Raw genomic sequence first — 16,757 nt, forward strand, 5'->3', positions numbered from 1 at the left:
TTCTTTTATCCACAAAGCTGAAGTCAGAAGCCTGGCTTGACAAAATGTGTGCAGTGATAACAGTGCTCAAAAAAAGCTCGTTGTCATTCTGGACAAACTTGACAGAATGCTCAGAACTACCCTGAGCATTATTCCCTTCACCAACAAAATACTGTGACTGCTGTGTGTGACATCCACAAAATGCACTGTAGTTGTTTATCTTATTTGCTCTGACAGCAACTCTTAAATACATGATGTCCACCACCAAGGGGAACAAGGGATGCAAGTCAATAAATACACCAGCAGTGCAGGTTCCACTACACAGAATGCACCATCCTGACTTGAAAATATGCTGCCAGACCTAAATCCTGGAACTCCTTTCCAATATTACTCTGGGATACTTTAATCAGAGTACTGTAGTGGTTCAAGAAAGCAGTTCATCGGCACCTCCATGGATAATTAGAGATGGACAAAAATGTTGGACTTGTCATTGATAGCCTAAAATGAATTTAGAAAACAATAACAGTTTGACATTCTGTAGTTTTCTAATCTCGGTTTTCTATCCTTTAAGCAATTCTCTACCCACATTAATATGGTGCACTCCTATCCCCAGCATTTCTTTTGTGTTCAAACAATTTTTTTTCTGGGGTTGAAACTTATAAACTGCTTTTTGAAAATTCAGATTAACCTCACCTTCTCTGTCCTGCTGGTTACAATCTCAAAGAACACCAAATCCATTAAGTTTAATTTTCCTTTCCTCAAGTGACATTATGTTATGACCTACTGTTACATCATTCATATGAGTTTAAGCATTTTGCTATCAACTAATATACGAGGGGTGATTGATAAGTTCGTGGCCTAAGGTAGAAGGAGTCAATTTTAGAAAACCTAGCACATTTATTTTTCAACATAGTCCCCTCCTACATGTACACACTTAGTCCAGCTGTCATGGAGCATACAGATCCCTTCTTTGTAGCACTCACAACACGCTGGAGGAACTTAGCAGGTCGGGCAGCATCTGTGGAAACGATGAGTTATACAGCTCTCGTTACATGCACATGCAGTTCAACTCTTTGAGTGAAAATGCAGAAAGTTTGAAGTTAATAACTCATCTCCTTCGACCTTAGGGTACGAACTTATCAATCACCCCTGCTGTGGACCACTTCTGGAGGTCCAAGACGCCGACTTCTACAAAGAAGGGATCCGTATGCTCCACGACCGCTGGACTAAGTGTGTAAATGTAGGAAAAATAAATGTGCTAGGTTTTCTAAAATTGACTCCTACCTCAGGCCACGAACTTAACAATCACCCCTCGTATAAGTAATTGGACTATGAACTATGGTTACCTATTTTCCCACTTAATTTCTTGAATATTAGATATTGCATTTACTTCAACTAGTCTTCCCAGAGAGCTCTAGAATGTAGTGAACTTTAGAAGATCATTATAAATGCATCCTCTATCATTGCAGCCACTTCTACTACAATTCAGGGATGTGAGCTATCATTTTTTTAACCTGCTTAATTTCTCCAGTACTTCCTCTTCAGTAATTTTAATTCAGCTCATCATTAGACCCATGTTTTCTGCCATATTCTGTTATATTTATTCTTTTTTTTATTTTCAGTGAAAACACATTCCAAATTGTGTTTAATCTCTCAACTGTTTGTTGTCATTTCCTCTGCCTTTAAGGACACGCATTATATTTTTGCTAACACTTTGTAGCTTCACACAGTCATAACTTTTTACAGATTTATTTATCTTTGTCAATTTTCTCTCATATTCTGCCTTCTTCTTTATCAAATTCTGTTCCTTGGTTGTTCCTCTTAAAAGTTTTCCAATTCTTCAGTTTCTACTATTCTTGCCAATGTTATAAAATACTTCTTTTAGTCCAATACTTCCCTTTGTTTTTGTAGTCTGCCACTTGAAATGGGATTCATTGGGACTTTGAGATATATTGTATTTTCAAATATTTACTTCACTTTATCCACTAGCAAATATTTTAATCAAATTTCACATTCTACTTTAGCCAGTATGTCCCTTATGCTTAAATGACATTCAAGACTCTAGTGTGCAAATGAACTGTGTCTGAGCTGAATGTAATATTCTATCTGTAAAGGATAAAACCATTGTCTCATAATTACCAAAAGGCTGTTTAATTAATTAATAATGTATGGTTGATGTATTCCTTACTTATAAATGGAATGGCATTATTGGTAAGACTGTACCTAAATTTCTGATGAGCTTCACAGAACTTTGGCTGATTTGTGGACAAGCCAGACAAGAATTGCAGGAAAGCTATATTGACTATGTATTAATAGGAGTAATTTGCAGCAGTCAGCAAGCATTTTCATATCTGGGGATGGTAACAGATTAACACATCTTTCAAAATGTTTTATACCTGGCAGTGAGAAGGTTGAATTGTGGCTTGTTTTGACCTCAAGCTGCTGTTCTTCCTTGGCCATCTTACTATGGCAACTGACATTTGAATGAGGCGGCTCTCAGTGGATGATCACCCAAAAGGTAGGGCCATTTTGTTTCTTCACAACCCACAGCCAGGAGAACATCCCAGAGACTCCTTTGGAGCAGCAGGATGAACTGACTCCCCTAAACTTCTGCATGTAAGTCACCAAACCCACCAGTGAACTGTGATCTTGGCCCGCACAAACCAACCCTGCCCACATGTTCACTCTTTGCTCCAATGTGGCACATTGTGGTGGAGACTGTCAGTGTGAAATCCCCCAGAATAGGGGTTCCTTGACTGGGCTTATTTGTGCTTCTGCTGTCAGTTAGGTTCTAAATGTTGTCAAAGTCATAGTTGAGTTTATTGTCAAATGCACAAATACATTTATGTGCAGGTGCAATTAAAAACTTACTTGCAGCAACATCACATAGTTTGAAAAAAAGTTTAATGGTACTGATAGGATAGCTGCTTTCTACAAATAAGGAAACTTAGTGTGCTTAATTATGGTGATGTGTCTAATACCATACATGCCCCAAATTAAGAGTTCATCTGATTTTTTTCTAAAATAGTCCTTTTTATCATGATGAGAACATAAAAAAATGTAATGCTTTGCCAAACAACGGAAATCCCACAGAATGTAGTGTGTCCCATCACATAGTTCGTACATGTCGGTACTGTTGTTACTTCAGGAAACAAGTAAATATTTTGGATTATCAGTAATTTCAAAAAGAGTTTGAGTATGGTGCCTTTCCCCTGCACGTTATAACTATGGGCACTGACACTATTATAGTAGGTGACTGATAAAAGACTGATCAATTTAATATCTTTAGAACCTGAGCTGTCAATAATTTATGCTTTAACACGCAGACCATGTTTGTCACTACCCCGTGTAATCTAGTTTGTCGCCTTATAAAATTAATTGTCTTTGAAGGAAGGGCTGGAAAACCCTGTTCCACAGTAATAAATTGAATTTAATGTTCTGGATCATTACAGCAGAGACAATAGTGTCGGTTCTAGAGTTGACCACAGCAAATGGTAAATTTGTGAATTAGGTCAGCAACTGTACGTAAGGAAGAAAAGGCTTGAATTTATAGGAGGCCTTTCAGCCATCTACACCAAACATTTCACAACAAAACATTAACATTGAAGCCTTCTCACGGCTTTGTAATGGACTAACAGCCCAATTTGGTGATAAGGAGTTTCCGGAATCAGTAAGATAAATAACCAGGGTTTTGTTTTGGTAAAGTTGTTGACTGGGAATTGAAGCTTAGCTGAGAAACCAAAAGATCTGCTTTATTCTTCTTTGGAACAAGACCAGGATTCTTCCATCCTCACCTGATATGAGAAGCGGAACCCAGATTTAAATCATTTTTCCCAAAATGGCGCCCTCCGGCTGTGCAGCACACCCTCAGCGCTGCAGGTAGCCTTCCGTCGGCATTGCAATAGAATTCAACCTACCAACCTACACTGAAAAAAGTAGCTTTTAAGACTGTGTAGGACGTGCTTTGCGCCGAAATTGCCTCGACCTTAAGGTGGTAGGTGGGGAAGGGTGATTCCTTTATTTCCGTCTCCTAAACTTTTAATATTTTTGCATTGTCAAAATGAAGACAAATTGTTTTTTAATGACGATGCGTTTTAACATTGAACTGTGTTTCAAAGCAACAGTTTGATAACAATTTTATTTGAGGAGAGGATAATAAGTGAAAAAGAGGAAAATCTTTTTAAATCTATGCCGTAGCACTGAAGGTAGCACTGAAGATCAAGTATAATATTTCAATCTAGTATTTGAAAGCAGCTTTGCAATTCTGATAGAAATCGCTTTTCGATTACGATCAATTCCTCTTCCGCAATATCGAGTTGACCTTCCCCTGCTTCGGTTGTTTATAATGAAACTATATTATCGATCCACGCTGAGGAAGTGTGTGGGCAGATTCATCGCCTTGCAGCAGGACACTCTGAACCTATTCGTTTTACCAAATGTTATTAGTTGGCACGCATTCAAATTTAGCTGTGTATGTGTTATCGCTGGACATTTAAGTGGTGCCGATTGGAACAGTGTTCGTTCACTGGATCGTAAGAATCAAGGACAGGGAACGCACGGGAACTCCAGCAAAACCTGTCGTGGCCGACATCTGTAATAAATACTCGTACCTGCCATTCCGCTCCATTCGTTCGGCGGCCACTGCTACGTCAGGCTTTGTTCTGATTGAGGAAGCGAGCTGGCTATTAAAGACTGGTTAAGAGTGTGAATTCATCACACTTAACTGCGGGGGCGAAATACACGACTTTCAAAGACCCTAGAATATTCTTCGCAATCACTGCATGAACCTTTACCGACCTAAAGTATAAACGTGCATTTTTCTTTCCAAATGTTCAGCAGGCGAAAACGGTCTCAGGAGACGGAACTGGTTGAGTTTAAAAAAACAAGTATGATACATTATCCTTATAATCGTCCCGACCCTCCCTTCCATTATTTGTTGTGCACGACCAAAAATCACTGTATTGAGCACAATTCCCTGATGACGTTTACCATGAGAAGGTCACTGTAAGCTTGCGGTTTCCCTTACTGTCTCAAGTGCCTGCTGAAGTGCTTGATATCTTAAAAGACGTCCCCCAGATTCTTGCTGTATTAAGTCATTGCTGCCGTTGCAGTACGTTCAGTTTTTCCTAAACTCACCAGTCATGTCACAGCACGAATGAGATTGAACCATGCCTTTCAATAATTAGAGGTGCGCATCTACCGACTACATATTTCGAAATTGTCCTTTTTTAATGTAACTCACAATAATAGTGTTTAATTTATGATGCAGTGTCTGGGTTATTGGCTGTGGTCGTGGCTATGGGAAATAGCACGGTGTTGGCAGGTTTCTGGGCTCTATAACATTTGTTTCTTGCACGGTGATGACACGTCACCTCCATCGTTGGTTCTGTGCAATAAAAGCGCGTCTTTAGTGAACCCAACAAAATAGCAAAGTAAGTGAGAGGTGCTGGCTTCAGGTCAGGATGGGGAAGCTAACTCCTAAGCTATGGTTCGAATCCTGTACTCGACCGTGGCTGCTCATGTTTCTTACCACATGCCTGTGTTTCTGTAAATACACGTGGAGCGCCTCTGGCATAAACCAATGTGTGCTGCAAGTCACATTTATGATGGTTCTGTACCAAAGTTTTCTAGAGGAATTACCAAAGTTCACACACTCTATCTCTCTGTCCCGAGGAGAAAGGGCCACAATATTAACATTGTTATTACTTAGTTTAAATAAAATTATGGGCTCCGCTGACTTGTAGTTCAGTCCTTGGTTTAAAATTTAGTTCCATCTCCATAACAGAAACAGGAGGAGGCCAAACGACTAACCTGCACTCATTTCTCCCGCCATCCATATAAATCATGGCTGACCCGTTTCCTAGATGATTTGGGCTGTCCTAATCTTGTATCCTTTATTGCATTTCCACAACAGATTTCTTTAATTTCACTTTTGAAATTTTCAACTGAACAATTAAACTGGAAAATTCCAGATTTTTATTGCCTTTTGTTTGGAAAGTGTTTCCTAACATCAGTTCTCCCCGCTCATTGCCATCGTCCTTAATTACTTCCCCCAATTATTCATCCAGCCCCCCTTTTCAGAAGTCACTGCCAAATCTGCCTCCTTCATACTTTCAGCCAGTGTATTCGAGATCATAATAAATCCTGAGTAAAGCAATTTCTCCTCCTCTTGAGCAACCTTTGACCTCTTACCTTGCAGCTTGGTCACCGATCCGTCTGCTACTGCGGAGATTTCTTCCTTATTTACTGCACACTCATAAGAAGCGGAATCGTGTCTGCTCCACCATTCAATAAGATCGTAGCTGATAATTTACCGTAGCGCCACTTTCCGGCATTGAGCCCGTTCCCACTGATTCTCCTAATATCCGAAAATGCATCTTAAATCTTAAAGGTTCACCACCGTTTGGGCGAAAACATTTCTTCTCGATGATGAACTCGAACCACGAGTTTGGGACTGTGATCCGTTTCTACACGTCGCTGCCAGGGAAAACATAACTTACGTCAAGCTCCTTAAATAGTCAATGGCTTTTTTTTTAAAAAAGCAATCTGCAAGGCCTTCATCTGCTCTTCCTCAGTGATGCGCAAATTCCTGCAAAAATCTCGTTAAATCCTTTGCAACAATCTCTAGCCATTAAAAGGTCACACGGTATCAAGGGTACTCTATAGAGAAAATCAATCTAGAAACCCCAGCGTTTCAGTTTTAACTTCTAATTGGAGCCTTGATGCTTTTTTAACATATTAATTTTGACCATAATATTTTCCGTCCATCTTCTCTGATCTTCCCAGTGTATCTAATGCCCCGCGTAACCGGTACCATTGTGGTAATTCTAAGGCCTCCTCAGGCCTTGACATCTTTCTAGACAGGCGTAATACAGACAAGGTTATAGCCACAAAAAGGTTTTTCCCCCATTGACGAGAAAAAGGCAAAAGGTAGTTTCTGTTTTGAAGTACGGCTTTTGCAGTTCAATCATAAAAAGTTTATTGCTCCTGATCTGATCACGTTCCCAACTGGGCAGCAGGGCACTCTTGACACCGTACGACCTTTTAATGAATAGACAATATTGTAAATGACTGAATGAAATATTTGCAAGAAACCACATGAGTTGGGTGGTGGGGGGTGCCTACTGCTGTTTGTAAAACTGCATTGGTATTAAACGAGGTGAGTCTATTATATCAACACACATAAAAGTTACTGGTGAACGCAGCAGGCCAGGCAGCATCTCTAGGAAAAGGTACAGTCGACGTTTCGGGCCGAGTCCCTTCGTCAGGACTAACTGAAAGAAGAGCTAGTAAGAGATTTGAAAAGTCTATTATATATCGCTCTGTTCTCGTGATAGCCTCTAAGGATGCCACTTTTTATATTTATCGTTGCGTTGTTTCTTTTCTCCTTAGGTCAACTGGTGATCATGGCCAGCAACGATGGAACTGTGAAAATACTGGATCTGCCCACGGCCCAGTTACATAGTCTCGTGGGACATGAAGATGCCGTGCAGTGCGCACTGTTTGACCACAAGGCTGAATGTGTGGTGTCAGGGGGGTCAGACGGGACTGTCCGTCTCTGGACATAAAGCAATCGTGGCAGCAACTTTCTCTCGGAGTTTAATTACTTTTAGCTCCCGCTGTAATGAATCGGATATAAATCGAATAATACCTGTATGTCTCTTACCAACTTTGTACTGGGGACTCATTAATCAATCTTTTTAATCTTTTGTTAATTAATAAACTACTTTCCTAAAGTGTTTTTGCTTCAAAGAAATTATTATATACATTTACTAATGTTCTGGACATTACTTTAAGGATGAAAGAGTATCGTGTTATCTTTTTCATCCTTCCCGCTACTGTTCAACGTTCAGGAACCATGTACAGTCAATGTAAATTACGGGAACGTATTTAAAACAATTTCATGCTTACAGTTATAACTGTCTAGCCAACAGAGTTGGACAGGCCGAGTTCGAATCAATTCCCCAAAGGAAATTGGATAAGTAATTGCAGAAAATAAATTTTCAGGTATGATTCAGATCAATAAATGGTTGGCAAAGGGGTTTGATGCATTTATTTAATTGACAATAGCCCTGATACGAAAGCACCATGCACTAGCGATGAAACATAGTGCACAGTCGGCCCCCTTTTCACAATCGAGGTATCTGGTTGCTTGTCTGACAATGACGCCTAACGACCGCTTGGGGATACGATGTGCCTGGAACTCACTTGGTCCATGCACCTTTTAAATGAGCCTTAGCCATGCATAAAATGTAACCTCCTGTCGGTGAAACAAATCAAAGCTACCGACAGCATCGGCACTGCTGCCGGAGCCTAACCTGTGAGCCAGGCGTAGAGGGTAGAAATGCTCCAGCTGAGGAGGAAAATGGAGCGGGTGGAAGAGGTTCTGCAGTGAGAAAAGAATTTCAACCATTTCTGAGACCTGGGGTGAAGCTTCATTACACTTTTCCGAGCGTTCGGTTCGGGGCCATAACTCTGCCACCTTTGGTTGGCTGTCTGTTGGATAAATCGCCTGTTTATACAATGGTCATCACTTAAAATAGCCCGGCAGCGTTGTTAGCAGAAGAATGCTGAGCGCAACTCACCTACTGTCGGATTAAGGCGCTCGGCTCCGAACCCTCTCCGTGGTGCTGAAAAGCGCATTTCCCACCTTGTCTGTTTTGATTTGAAAGGTGATGGTCACTAGGCCTGATCACTTCGAGTTATTCCAGCCAGAGGGAATTGGGAGCGTGGTGTGAACATGCAGGTGGTGTTAGCGTCTCCGGTGGGACTCCACGCCGCCTTCTACACACTTGCAGCAGGCGTCAGCTCCGGACTGGTCCTGCATCGCGCCGAGCTTCCTGTCCAATCCTTAAAACGGCAACTTTAAAAATATATAATTCCTGGCTGATATTCCAGCAGGGAAGAACGAAGTCGGGGGAAATGCTTAAGTGATTTAAATTACCGTGTCTTCGGGGGCTGCCGCTCAGCGACTCTCTTGCCTTCATTAAAGATGCGCTCTGCGTAAACAAGCGTGAGTTGGCCACAAATCATCTGCAGAGAGCATAGTGTTTGAAGTTGATTCGGGCGAGGTACCTTCGATTTATTTTTCTAAACACTGTCACTGTAATGCACGGCTTAACTCTACCGTGAAATATTCTTTTCCTTACCGGGTCGATCTTGGTGCCTGTCGAACTTGTAGGACGGGAATGCGGTATACTTGCAACTGGTGTCAATTTTACTCTGAATTTTATTTTCCTTTCCGTTTCTTAGGAAGGTTTGAATACTGAAGGTCACTAGCACCGCATAAAACTAATTCGTACAGTCGCTTGCTACCCTTATTCCCCACCACCCCTTGAAAATTCCTGGCTGCAATAAATAGTTGTGGAAATGCTATGAATCGGGCCCTGCACAGTTAATACTGGTATGTTCAGCAGGGGTCTAATGTACCATCGAAACTGCGAAGATTATCATTACATTCTCGACAAGAAGGAGGCTCGACCTCAGAACAGGAAAGATTTCCGCCCTCTTTTTAATCCACTCTTCGCCAAAAAAAAAATGTTTTTATTGTATGATAAAATCCGCAGAGCGAGTTTGATCTGCCCCAATCGCCGACCGAAGTTTGTGCAGTTGCTTCGGATGGCAGGTGGGTGATGCCAGTCTCCTTGCTCTGTGGGGAGCACTCGGGACGGAAGGTTGTGCACTCAAGCCCTCTCTAGAGGCTTGAGCACATAATCCCAGTTAGCCCCGTGCACTGCTCAGGGACGGCAGCAGGGTCGGCGCTGCCATTTTCGTTCCCAAGCTGAGACCTCAAAGTGAGTTACTATTTGTGCAGTCTGGAAGGTATAAATGATCCTATAGCATTGTCAGGAAAAGGAGCAGGAAGGTTTTACTGCTGACTTGACCAATATTTACCATCAACTTTCGAAACGTGGTTTGTTTATTTATTACAACACTGTTTTGAGAACTTCAAATGTACAAGCTGCACCCACTCTTTCTCAAATTAAACCAGTAATCTCGCTTTCAAAAAGAGCGCATGGGTTGCCAGATCCTCTGGGACATCCTGGGTTGATAGAACAAAACAGCGCAGCTTAAGTCTTTGATTTCTTATTAAAGTTGTTGTTTTGCCATGTGTTTTCTAGTCCGGAGTTTATGGGCGGCTGGAGCCGAGTCCAGAGCAGGAGTTGATGGCCAAGCGAAAGCACTTGTGGACTATGGCTCCCGGGCTGCCTGCAGCGTGCGTCCTCCTCCTGGTCGCTCCGATTATGGTTACCCCGGCTGCCTTCGGTCAGGACGATGATTCGGGAGGTGATAGTACTCAGGTGGTCGGCAGCAATGACAACCTGGACTTCGACGATTACCGAGGCAAAGGCTGCGTGGACGACAGTGGGTTTGTGTACAAGTTGGGCGAGCGTTTCTTCCCGGGCCATTCGAACTGCCCGTGCATGTGCACGGAGGACGGGCCAGTGTGTGAGCAGCCGGAATGCCCTAAGATTCACCCGAAGTGCAGTAAGGTGGAGCACAACGGCTGTTGCCCTGAATGCAAAGAAGTGAAAAACTTTTGTGAATATCGGGCGAAAACCTACAAAGTGCTGGAAGAATTTAAGGTAGGAATCTTGTCTTTGCAGCTACAGACATCGTTCATCTTCTGGGACAAACTAAACGTGGCTTCGTCTTAAAGTTGGGAGCTAAGGATAAGAACCGGCTGGACACGTAGATTTATTTTTACTAAGATTTTGGAGGCACTAATTCATTACAAATATATAGGCTCTAGTATTGTTTTAAGAGCCTTACAACCAGTCCATAATTATTATTGGGACAAGAAAAACATAAATATATTCACTTTAATGGCAACTGTATGAAGCACAGTCCGATTAATAATTTTATAAATTATAAAGTCTGTTTTCAACAGCAGTGTTGCAAATGTATTCTCATTTCTGAATCTCGCTGTATCAGAAGGAGGAAACCTGGCAGATTTATCGATTCCCTTAAAGCTCAACTACAACATTACACAAACTAGACACGAAATGAATCAGCTTCTTTGAGCAGAATAATAAAGAACCAGATTAATTTCCACTGCAGCCACCGCAGTCACATCAACACCACCCTTTCTGACCAATCCCGCGCACCTCGCTAAATTATTTGCTACCATTGTGTTTCCGCCATAAAGGTGATTTCGATCCCGCCGTTTAAACTGGGGTGGACTGTAAATCGCGCTAACGCTAAATGACGGGAGACAGCTTTGCCAAGGGAAGCTCGGTGCCTGGACGACTCAGTAAAATCTCTGTGGTTATTTCAGCCGTCTCCCTGTGAGTGGTGCCGATGCGAAGCCAGCAGTGAAGTGCACTGTGTGGTAGCTGATTGCGCCGTCCCCGAGTGCGTCAACCCAGTCTACGAACCCGAGCAATGTTGTCCGGTGTGCAAAAACGGTAAGAAGCTGCTAATCACGCAGATTGTTTTCTGCGCCAAATGGCTACTGTTTTACCTTTGACGATGTAAGTTGATTTTTCCTGTTGAAAGTGTGTCAGTCCAATGAAATTCAACTAAACATTAGTTAGAATTAGGATTAGTATAGATGAGAACTTGATGGTAGGCAATGTTTTGGTGGGCCTAAGAGCCAGTTTATGTGCTTATAATATGATCAAAGCAATATCTTACTGTTTTTTTTTACTGAAACACTATTTAATCTCTCTGGACCATATAGGTCAAATATCTGACTAAATTAGCCTTCACAATGTCGGAAGGTATGTGAGTACTTGGTAACCTATCAAAAAAGATCGGAAGTGTTATAAAAAAAAGGGAATCTAGACTTAAGCATCCCAACTATAAATGTTTCAGAGGGCAAAATTTGGTACCAAAGTGCACAGTTTTGGGGGTTTATAGGAGTAGTTTTATTTCATTTTCAAAGGGTGACCAGTATTTGTAGATCCCACATTGGTAATGGTATTAATGACATAAATTAACCAATGCCTACCAGAAGTGTGCGTTACCCAACAGCAATAGAGATTTTACTCCAACATGCCCATTTGAAACTAATGCTATTATTTTAAATTTGAGCAGCTGAACATGGGTTCATCAGCCTTCAGTACTTTCAGATTTATTGCTGCCTGCTTTCACTTCACCAGGTTTTAGCGATGTTTACACATAGTCTACCTATGAAAGTAGCTTAGTTCTACAAGGTACGGTGGGAATAGGTGCTGAAGTCTGACTTGAAGATTTTGTGCACTGCAATTGTTTTCAGACAAGGCTGCCCCAGCTTAGCTGTTAGATCTGTCAGTTCTGTGTTGGAAGGTTCTTGAGTAGTAAGATCTGAACTGATACATCTGTGCAGCACTCAGGCCACAACCACTGTGGTAACATTGCATGGGAGGTACATGGGAATGGTCAGAGGAAAGCACAGAGGTGATCATCTGATATTTCTATTCAACGTATGTAATGTATTTTAGAACTTCAGTATGCAATGTTTATTTGTGGTAGATTTTGCATTGGATGCTGTGATTGTGTGGTCTTTCACAAGAGGTGTTAAAATGAACACTGTTTGCTTGTTTCAGGAGGACCCAAAGAGGGAGGGGATCAAATGTTAATTATCTTGTTCCCTCACTCATATTTGTTTCTCAAATTACATCTCTGAGTTAGTTATAGAGTCATTAATATTGCAGTTTAGAAGATCTTGTGTGCAAGTTAGTTGGCTGTTGTGTTTCCTATTTACCAACTGCAACCACACCTCTCAAACTATCGGTTTAAAATAATTTGAGATCATCAGTGGTTTTCTTACCCACCACCCATGAGCCTCTTTATCCAACACATCATTCACCGCAACTTCCACCATCTCCAAAGGGATCCTACCACTAAATATATCTTTACCTCCCCCAATCCATCTGCTTTCTGCAGGGATTCCTCCCTCCTTGATGCCCTTGTCCCTCCCTATTAATCTTCCCTGAAAGCAGCAGAAATGCTACACCTGCCCTCACCTCCAGTCAAGGACCCAAACAGACCTTCCAGATGAGGTGACACTTCACCAACAAATCTGCTGGAGTTGACTATTGTGTCTGGTGCTCCTGATGCAGCCTCCTCTAAATTGGAGAGACCCATCATAAGTTAGGGGACTGCTTCATTAAGCACCTCCGCTCCATCTGCCAAAAGCAGAACTTCCCTGTGCCTAAACATTTTAACTTCAATTCCCATTCCCATTCCAACACATTGGTCCATGGCCTCCTCTTATGCCAAGGCGAGGTCACCCTCAGGGTGGAGGAGCAACATCTTATATTCCGCCTGGATAGCCTCCAACCTGAGCTGGCATGAGTATTGATTTCTTCTTCTGGTAAAAATATTTTCCCTCCCCCTCCCCTCTTCTTCTATTCTGCACTCTGGCCTATCACTTCCCCTTGGGTCCCCTCCTCGTTTCCTTTCTCCGTTGGTCCATTCTCCTCTCTTATCAAATTCCTTCTTCTCCAGCCTTTTACCTTTCCAATCCACCTGGCTTCACCTATCACTTTCTAGCTATCCTTCTTCCCTTGCCCCACACTTTTATTCTGGCATCTTCCCCCTTCCTTTCCAGCCCAGAAGAAGGGTCTCAGCATGAAACATCAACTGTTTATTCATTTCCATAGGTGCTGCCTGACCTGTTGAATTCCTCTAGTATATTGTGAGTGTTGCATTGGTTTTCTTACATTTGAATGAGCAAAGGTTACACAAACAGAACCAAGTGCTGGAATTGGTGGTGGGGGAGGGTCAAAGGGCTCCCCAGTCAGAGGCCACATCTGCCCAAACAACTGTTTTACCTGGACCTCTGCAAAGAGCTTTGTGTCAGAGGAGAGGGCTGCGCTTTGGTAAGGAGATGTTCACCGAAATATGCACCCACCGTCACCACTATTGCAGGCTCACAGAGTGAGGCCCATAATAACAGCGGCTATAATGGCCAAGCTGATCATGACCATTTATATGTCATGAGTCCCCTGTGTCCAAATACCCAAATTGTTGCATATGGAGATAATTATGACATCCCACAGTTTGCTGTCAGCTGTGGCTTATGGGGAGTCATTTATCTAATTCTCTTGCTGGAGAGTGACAGGCAGATAAAGTGAGTGGCTTCATTAGAAGGAGTGCATCCTCATGCTGCAAGGTGTCACTGAACAGCATGCATTTCATACTATGTGCATTGAATGACAACATGCTGTAGTAATAAAACTGGATGGGATAAAACTCCTGCAATATTTAACTAGTGTGTAAGCTCACACCATGCACAGAGTGCAGATTAATGTTCATCATGCTGCTTCAAAGTCAAAGTCAGAGTAAATTTATTATCAAGGTATGTATATGTCACCATATACTACCTTCAGGTTCATTTTCTTGCAGGCATTAACAAGAAAATAAAGAAATACAATAGAATTTATGAAAAATTATATACAACTCAGGAGTGACAAACAAAGTGCAAAAGAGGACAAAATGAAAAAAATAATGCTAAGCTGTAGAGTCCTTGAAATTGAGTCGTTAGGTTGTGGAATCAGTTCAGAGTGGTGACAAGTGATATTATCCATGTTGGTTCAGGACCTTGAGGACTGTAAGGTTGTAGTTGTGGTTCTTCCATTCTGCACCATCTGCATTTAATCCAACATGACAGGGTACTTGCCAGCCAGGGCTATCTATGACATAGATGAAGGTCAAAAGTAGGAAAAAAAGTCAAGGGTATTGTCAAGTTCATGGATGCATAGATGCAATGAAAAACCTACTACAGAACACAATTAGAACAAAAAGACAAAGTCTATTTTGGTGCAATGTTTAATTTGTGATTCTCACTACAAGAAACAAATGTCAGGTGCCCCACAACTTATGATAAGGCTAGACCTCTGGTTCACTAAAGCATTGTTTCTACTGCCTGGACTGGCAATTCCCAGTGACAACTATTCCTCACTCATCAACAGTTGCACAAATCATTTTTCATCTCTTTATAACTGTTACAGCATCCAGTGTAAAAACTACTACACATTGCTCACTGAAGTTCTATTATATAGAAACAACAGGTGATCACCTCTGCTTTTCCCCATCTTTTCCATGTTCCATTACCTTCCTTGGTGCTCCTGTATAGTATTACCACAGTGGCTATGGCAGTGAGATGGCTGACTTAGAAGAAAAGAACCTCGGATAATAACTTCAAAGTGCTGTGTGGCTGACAAACGGTAGATTAGTAGGGTTGGGAGAAGGAAGCTGTCTTCCCGAGGACAGATACTACCACCTCCCCATAGTGGTACCTCAGCAGCCATTTACTGAGTATGATCAACTTTTACTGCACACAACTTTGAACACCTTGTGGAATTGCATTCCCAGTTTTCATTGCTCCTCTTAACTGCTGGTTCCCTTCTGCTTCTGCTGCACTTGAAGCATCACAGAGCAGCAACCTTAACTGGTGCTGTAGCTTCCACTGCAGAGAGTGCTATGATCAGCAACTTCCATGCTGGAAAGGATGAGCACCAGGCTTCATGTGAAAGGTTAGTGCTGAATTCCCACCTGAATACTCCAGGCATTTCATTGTGCATACATATCACCTTCCTCCATAGCCTACCATATGAAAATGCAGATCTAATTCTGTTGCAATAGAACTCATGCAAGGCCCTGTCTGTCAGGAAACTGGCACTCACAGAACTCCCGTGTCAGACCACGCAGAAATCTCCCCTTCAGGCTGATGTTGAAGTTTCAGTTGCATCAGTATCTGAGCTAAGAACTAGAACATGCCTTACCTGTGTATTCATCTTCACATTACAGTTCTTGGATATCTGAATGAAGAAAACCAGTGGGGTGAGCAAGGCGAGAAGTAAAGTTTATACACTCTGTAAATCATGATGGATTGTGGATGACCTGGGGTGAGGTGAGGGTTAGATATGAAAAGAACATCTTGTTAAGTGGTTTCTGCTCCCTTGCTGGCCACAGCCTCATCAAAGAGCACTTGATTGATTAGGGCAAAAACATGCAGCCACACTTGTCCTTGACCAGTTGCTATTATTATCTTCAGTTGAACATCAGATTGCCCTACATTAAAGGGAATAATAAGTAACCGAATGTCACATAATTGACTGGATCAACTACAGGTCACCAACTATTTCCTAAACATTCATGACCGGGACATCTTTATGTCTAGCTATCCTAGCTAAGCTTCTAATAGAGATAAGCCACTGCAAACTGAAGACTTCATGATCATTTTTGTGCACACTTTATGTGTGCGTGTGTGTGTGTGTGTGTGTGTGTGTGTGTGTGTGTCTGAGAGAGAGAGAGAGAGAGAGAGAGGGGGGGGACGTGTGTTGTGTGAGAGAGACAGTGCATGTACCATGTATGTGTGAACTTTCAAAGTTATAAATATAATACCAATATAGCAAAATGGTAAATACATGGCATTTGAAAATTGCTTAAAAAACAGCAAAAGACATCAAAATGATAAGGCATTATATTGTATTACCAAATACAGGTTCAATACCTCTTATCCAAAATGGTTGGGCCAAATTTCAGATTTTTTTTGGATTCTGGAATATATAATGACATAGTTGGAATTGCTATCATTTCCATGCCTGAATTTATGTGCTCCCAGTAAGCATCTCAAACATCACACCTCTGGCATATGAATAGTGGCTCCCTGATGCCCGCAAATTATATACAATATCACGGAAATCAATTTTTTGAGAGCGAGCGAGAGAAAGCAAGAGAGAGCTCGAGAGCAACCACGAGAGAGAGAGCACGCAAGAGAAAGCAAGCGAGAGCGCGAGCGTGAGAGCAGGCAAGCAAGAGAGCAAGAGAGAGCGAGAGAGAGGAGA

General features: G+C 41.9%; 2 protein-coding genes across 3 annotated transcripts in view; both read left to right on the forward strand.

Moving 5' to 3' along the window:
- LOC134348350 (sperm-associated antigen 16 protein) overlaps nucleotides 1-7,694 on the forward strand; it is an 856,325-nt gene extending 848,631 nt beyond the window's left edge. For both annotated transcript variants that reach the window (XM_063051565.1, XM_063051566.1), the window contains one exon: nucleotides 7,372-7,694. In XM_063051565.1, the coding sequence (XP_062907635.1) occupies nucleotides 7,372-7,547 (176 nt within the window). In that variant the 3' untranslated portion in view covers nucleotides 7,548-7,694. The remainder of the gene's footprint in view (nucleotides 1-7,371) is intronic.
- Nucleotides 7,695-10,134: 2,440 nt separating this feature from the next.
- The window catches only part of vwc2l (von Willebrand factor C domain containing 2 like), a 41,518-nt gene continuing 34,895 nt past the window's right edge, over nucleotides 10,135-16,757 (forward strand). Inside the window, exons 1-2 of the mRNA XM_063050008.1 lie at nucleotides 10,135-10,565; nucleotides 11,258-11,387. Of these exons, the coding sequence (XP_062906078.1) occupies nucleotides 10,146-10,565; nucleotides 11,258-11,387 (550 nt within the window). The 5' untranslated portion in view covers nucleotides 10,135-10,145. The remainder of the gene's footprint in view (nucleotides 10,566-11,257; nucleotides 11,388-16,757) is intronic.

The sequence above is a fragment of the Mobula hypostoma genome, chromosome 6 (assembly GCF_963921235.1).
Source record: "Mobula hypostoma chromosome 6, sMobHyp1.1, whole genome shotgun sequence".
Classification (NCBI taxonomy): Eukaryota; Metazoa; Chordata; class Chondrichthyes; order Myliobatiformes; family Myliobatidae; genus Mobula; species Mobula hypostoma.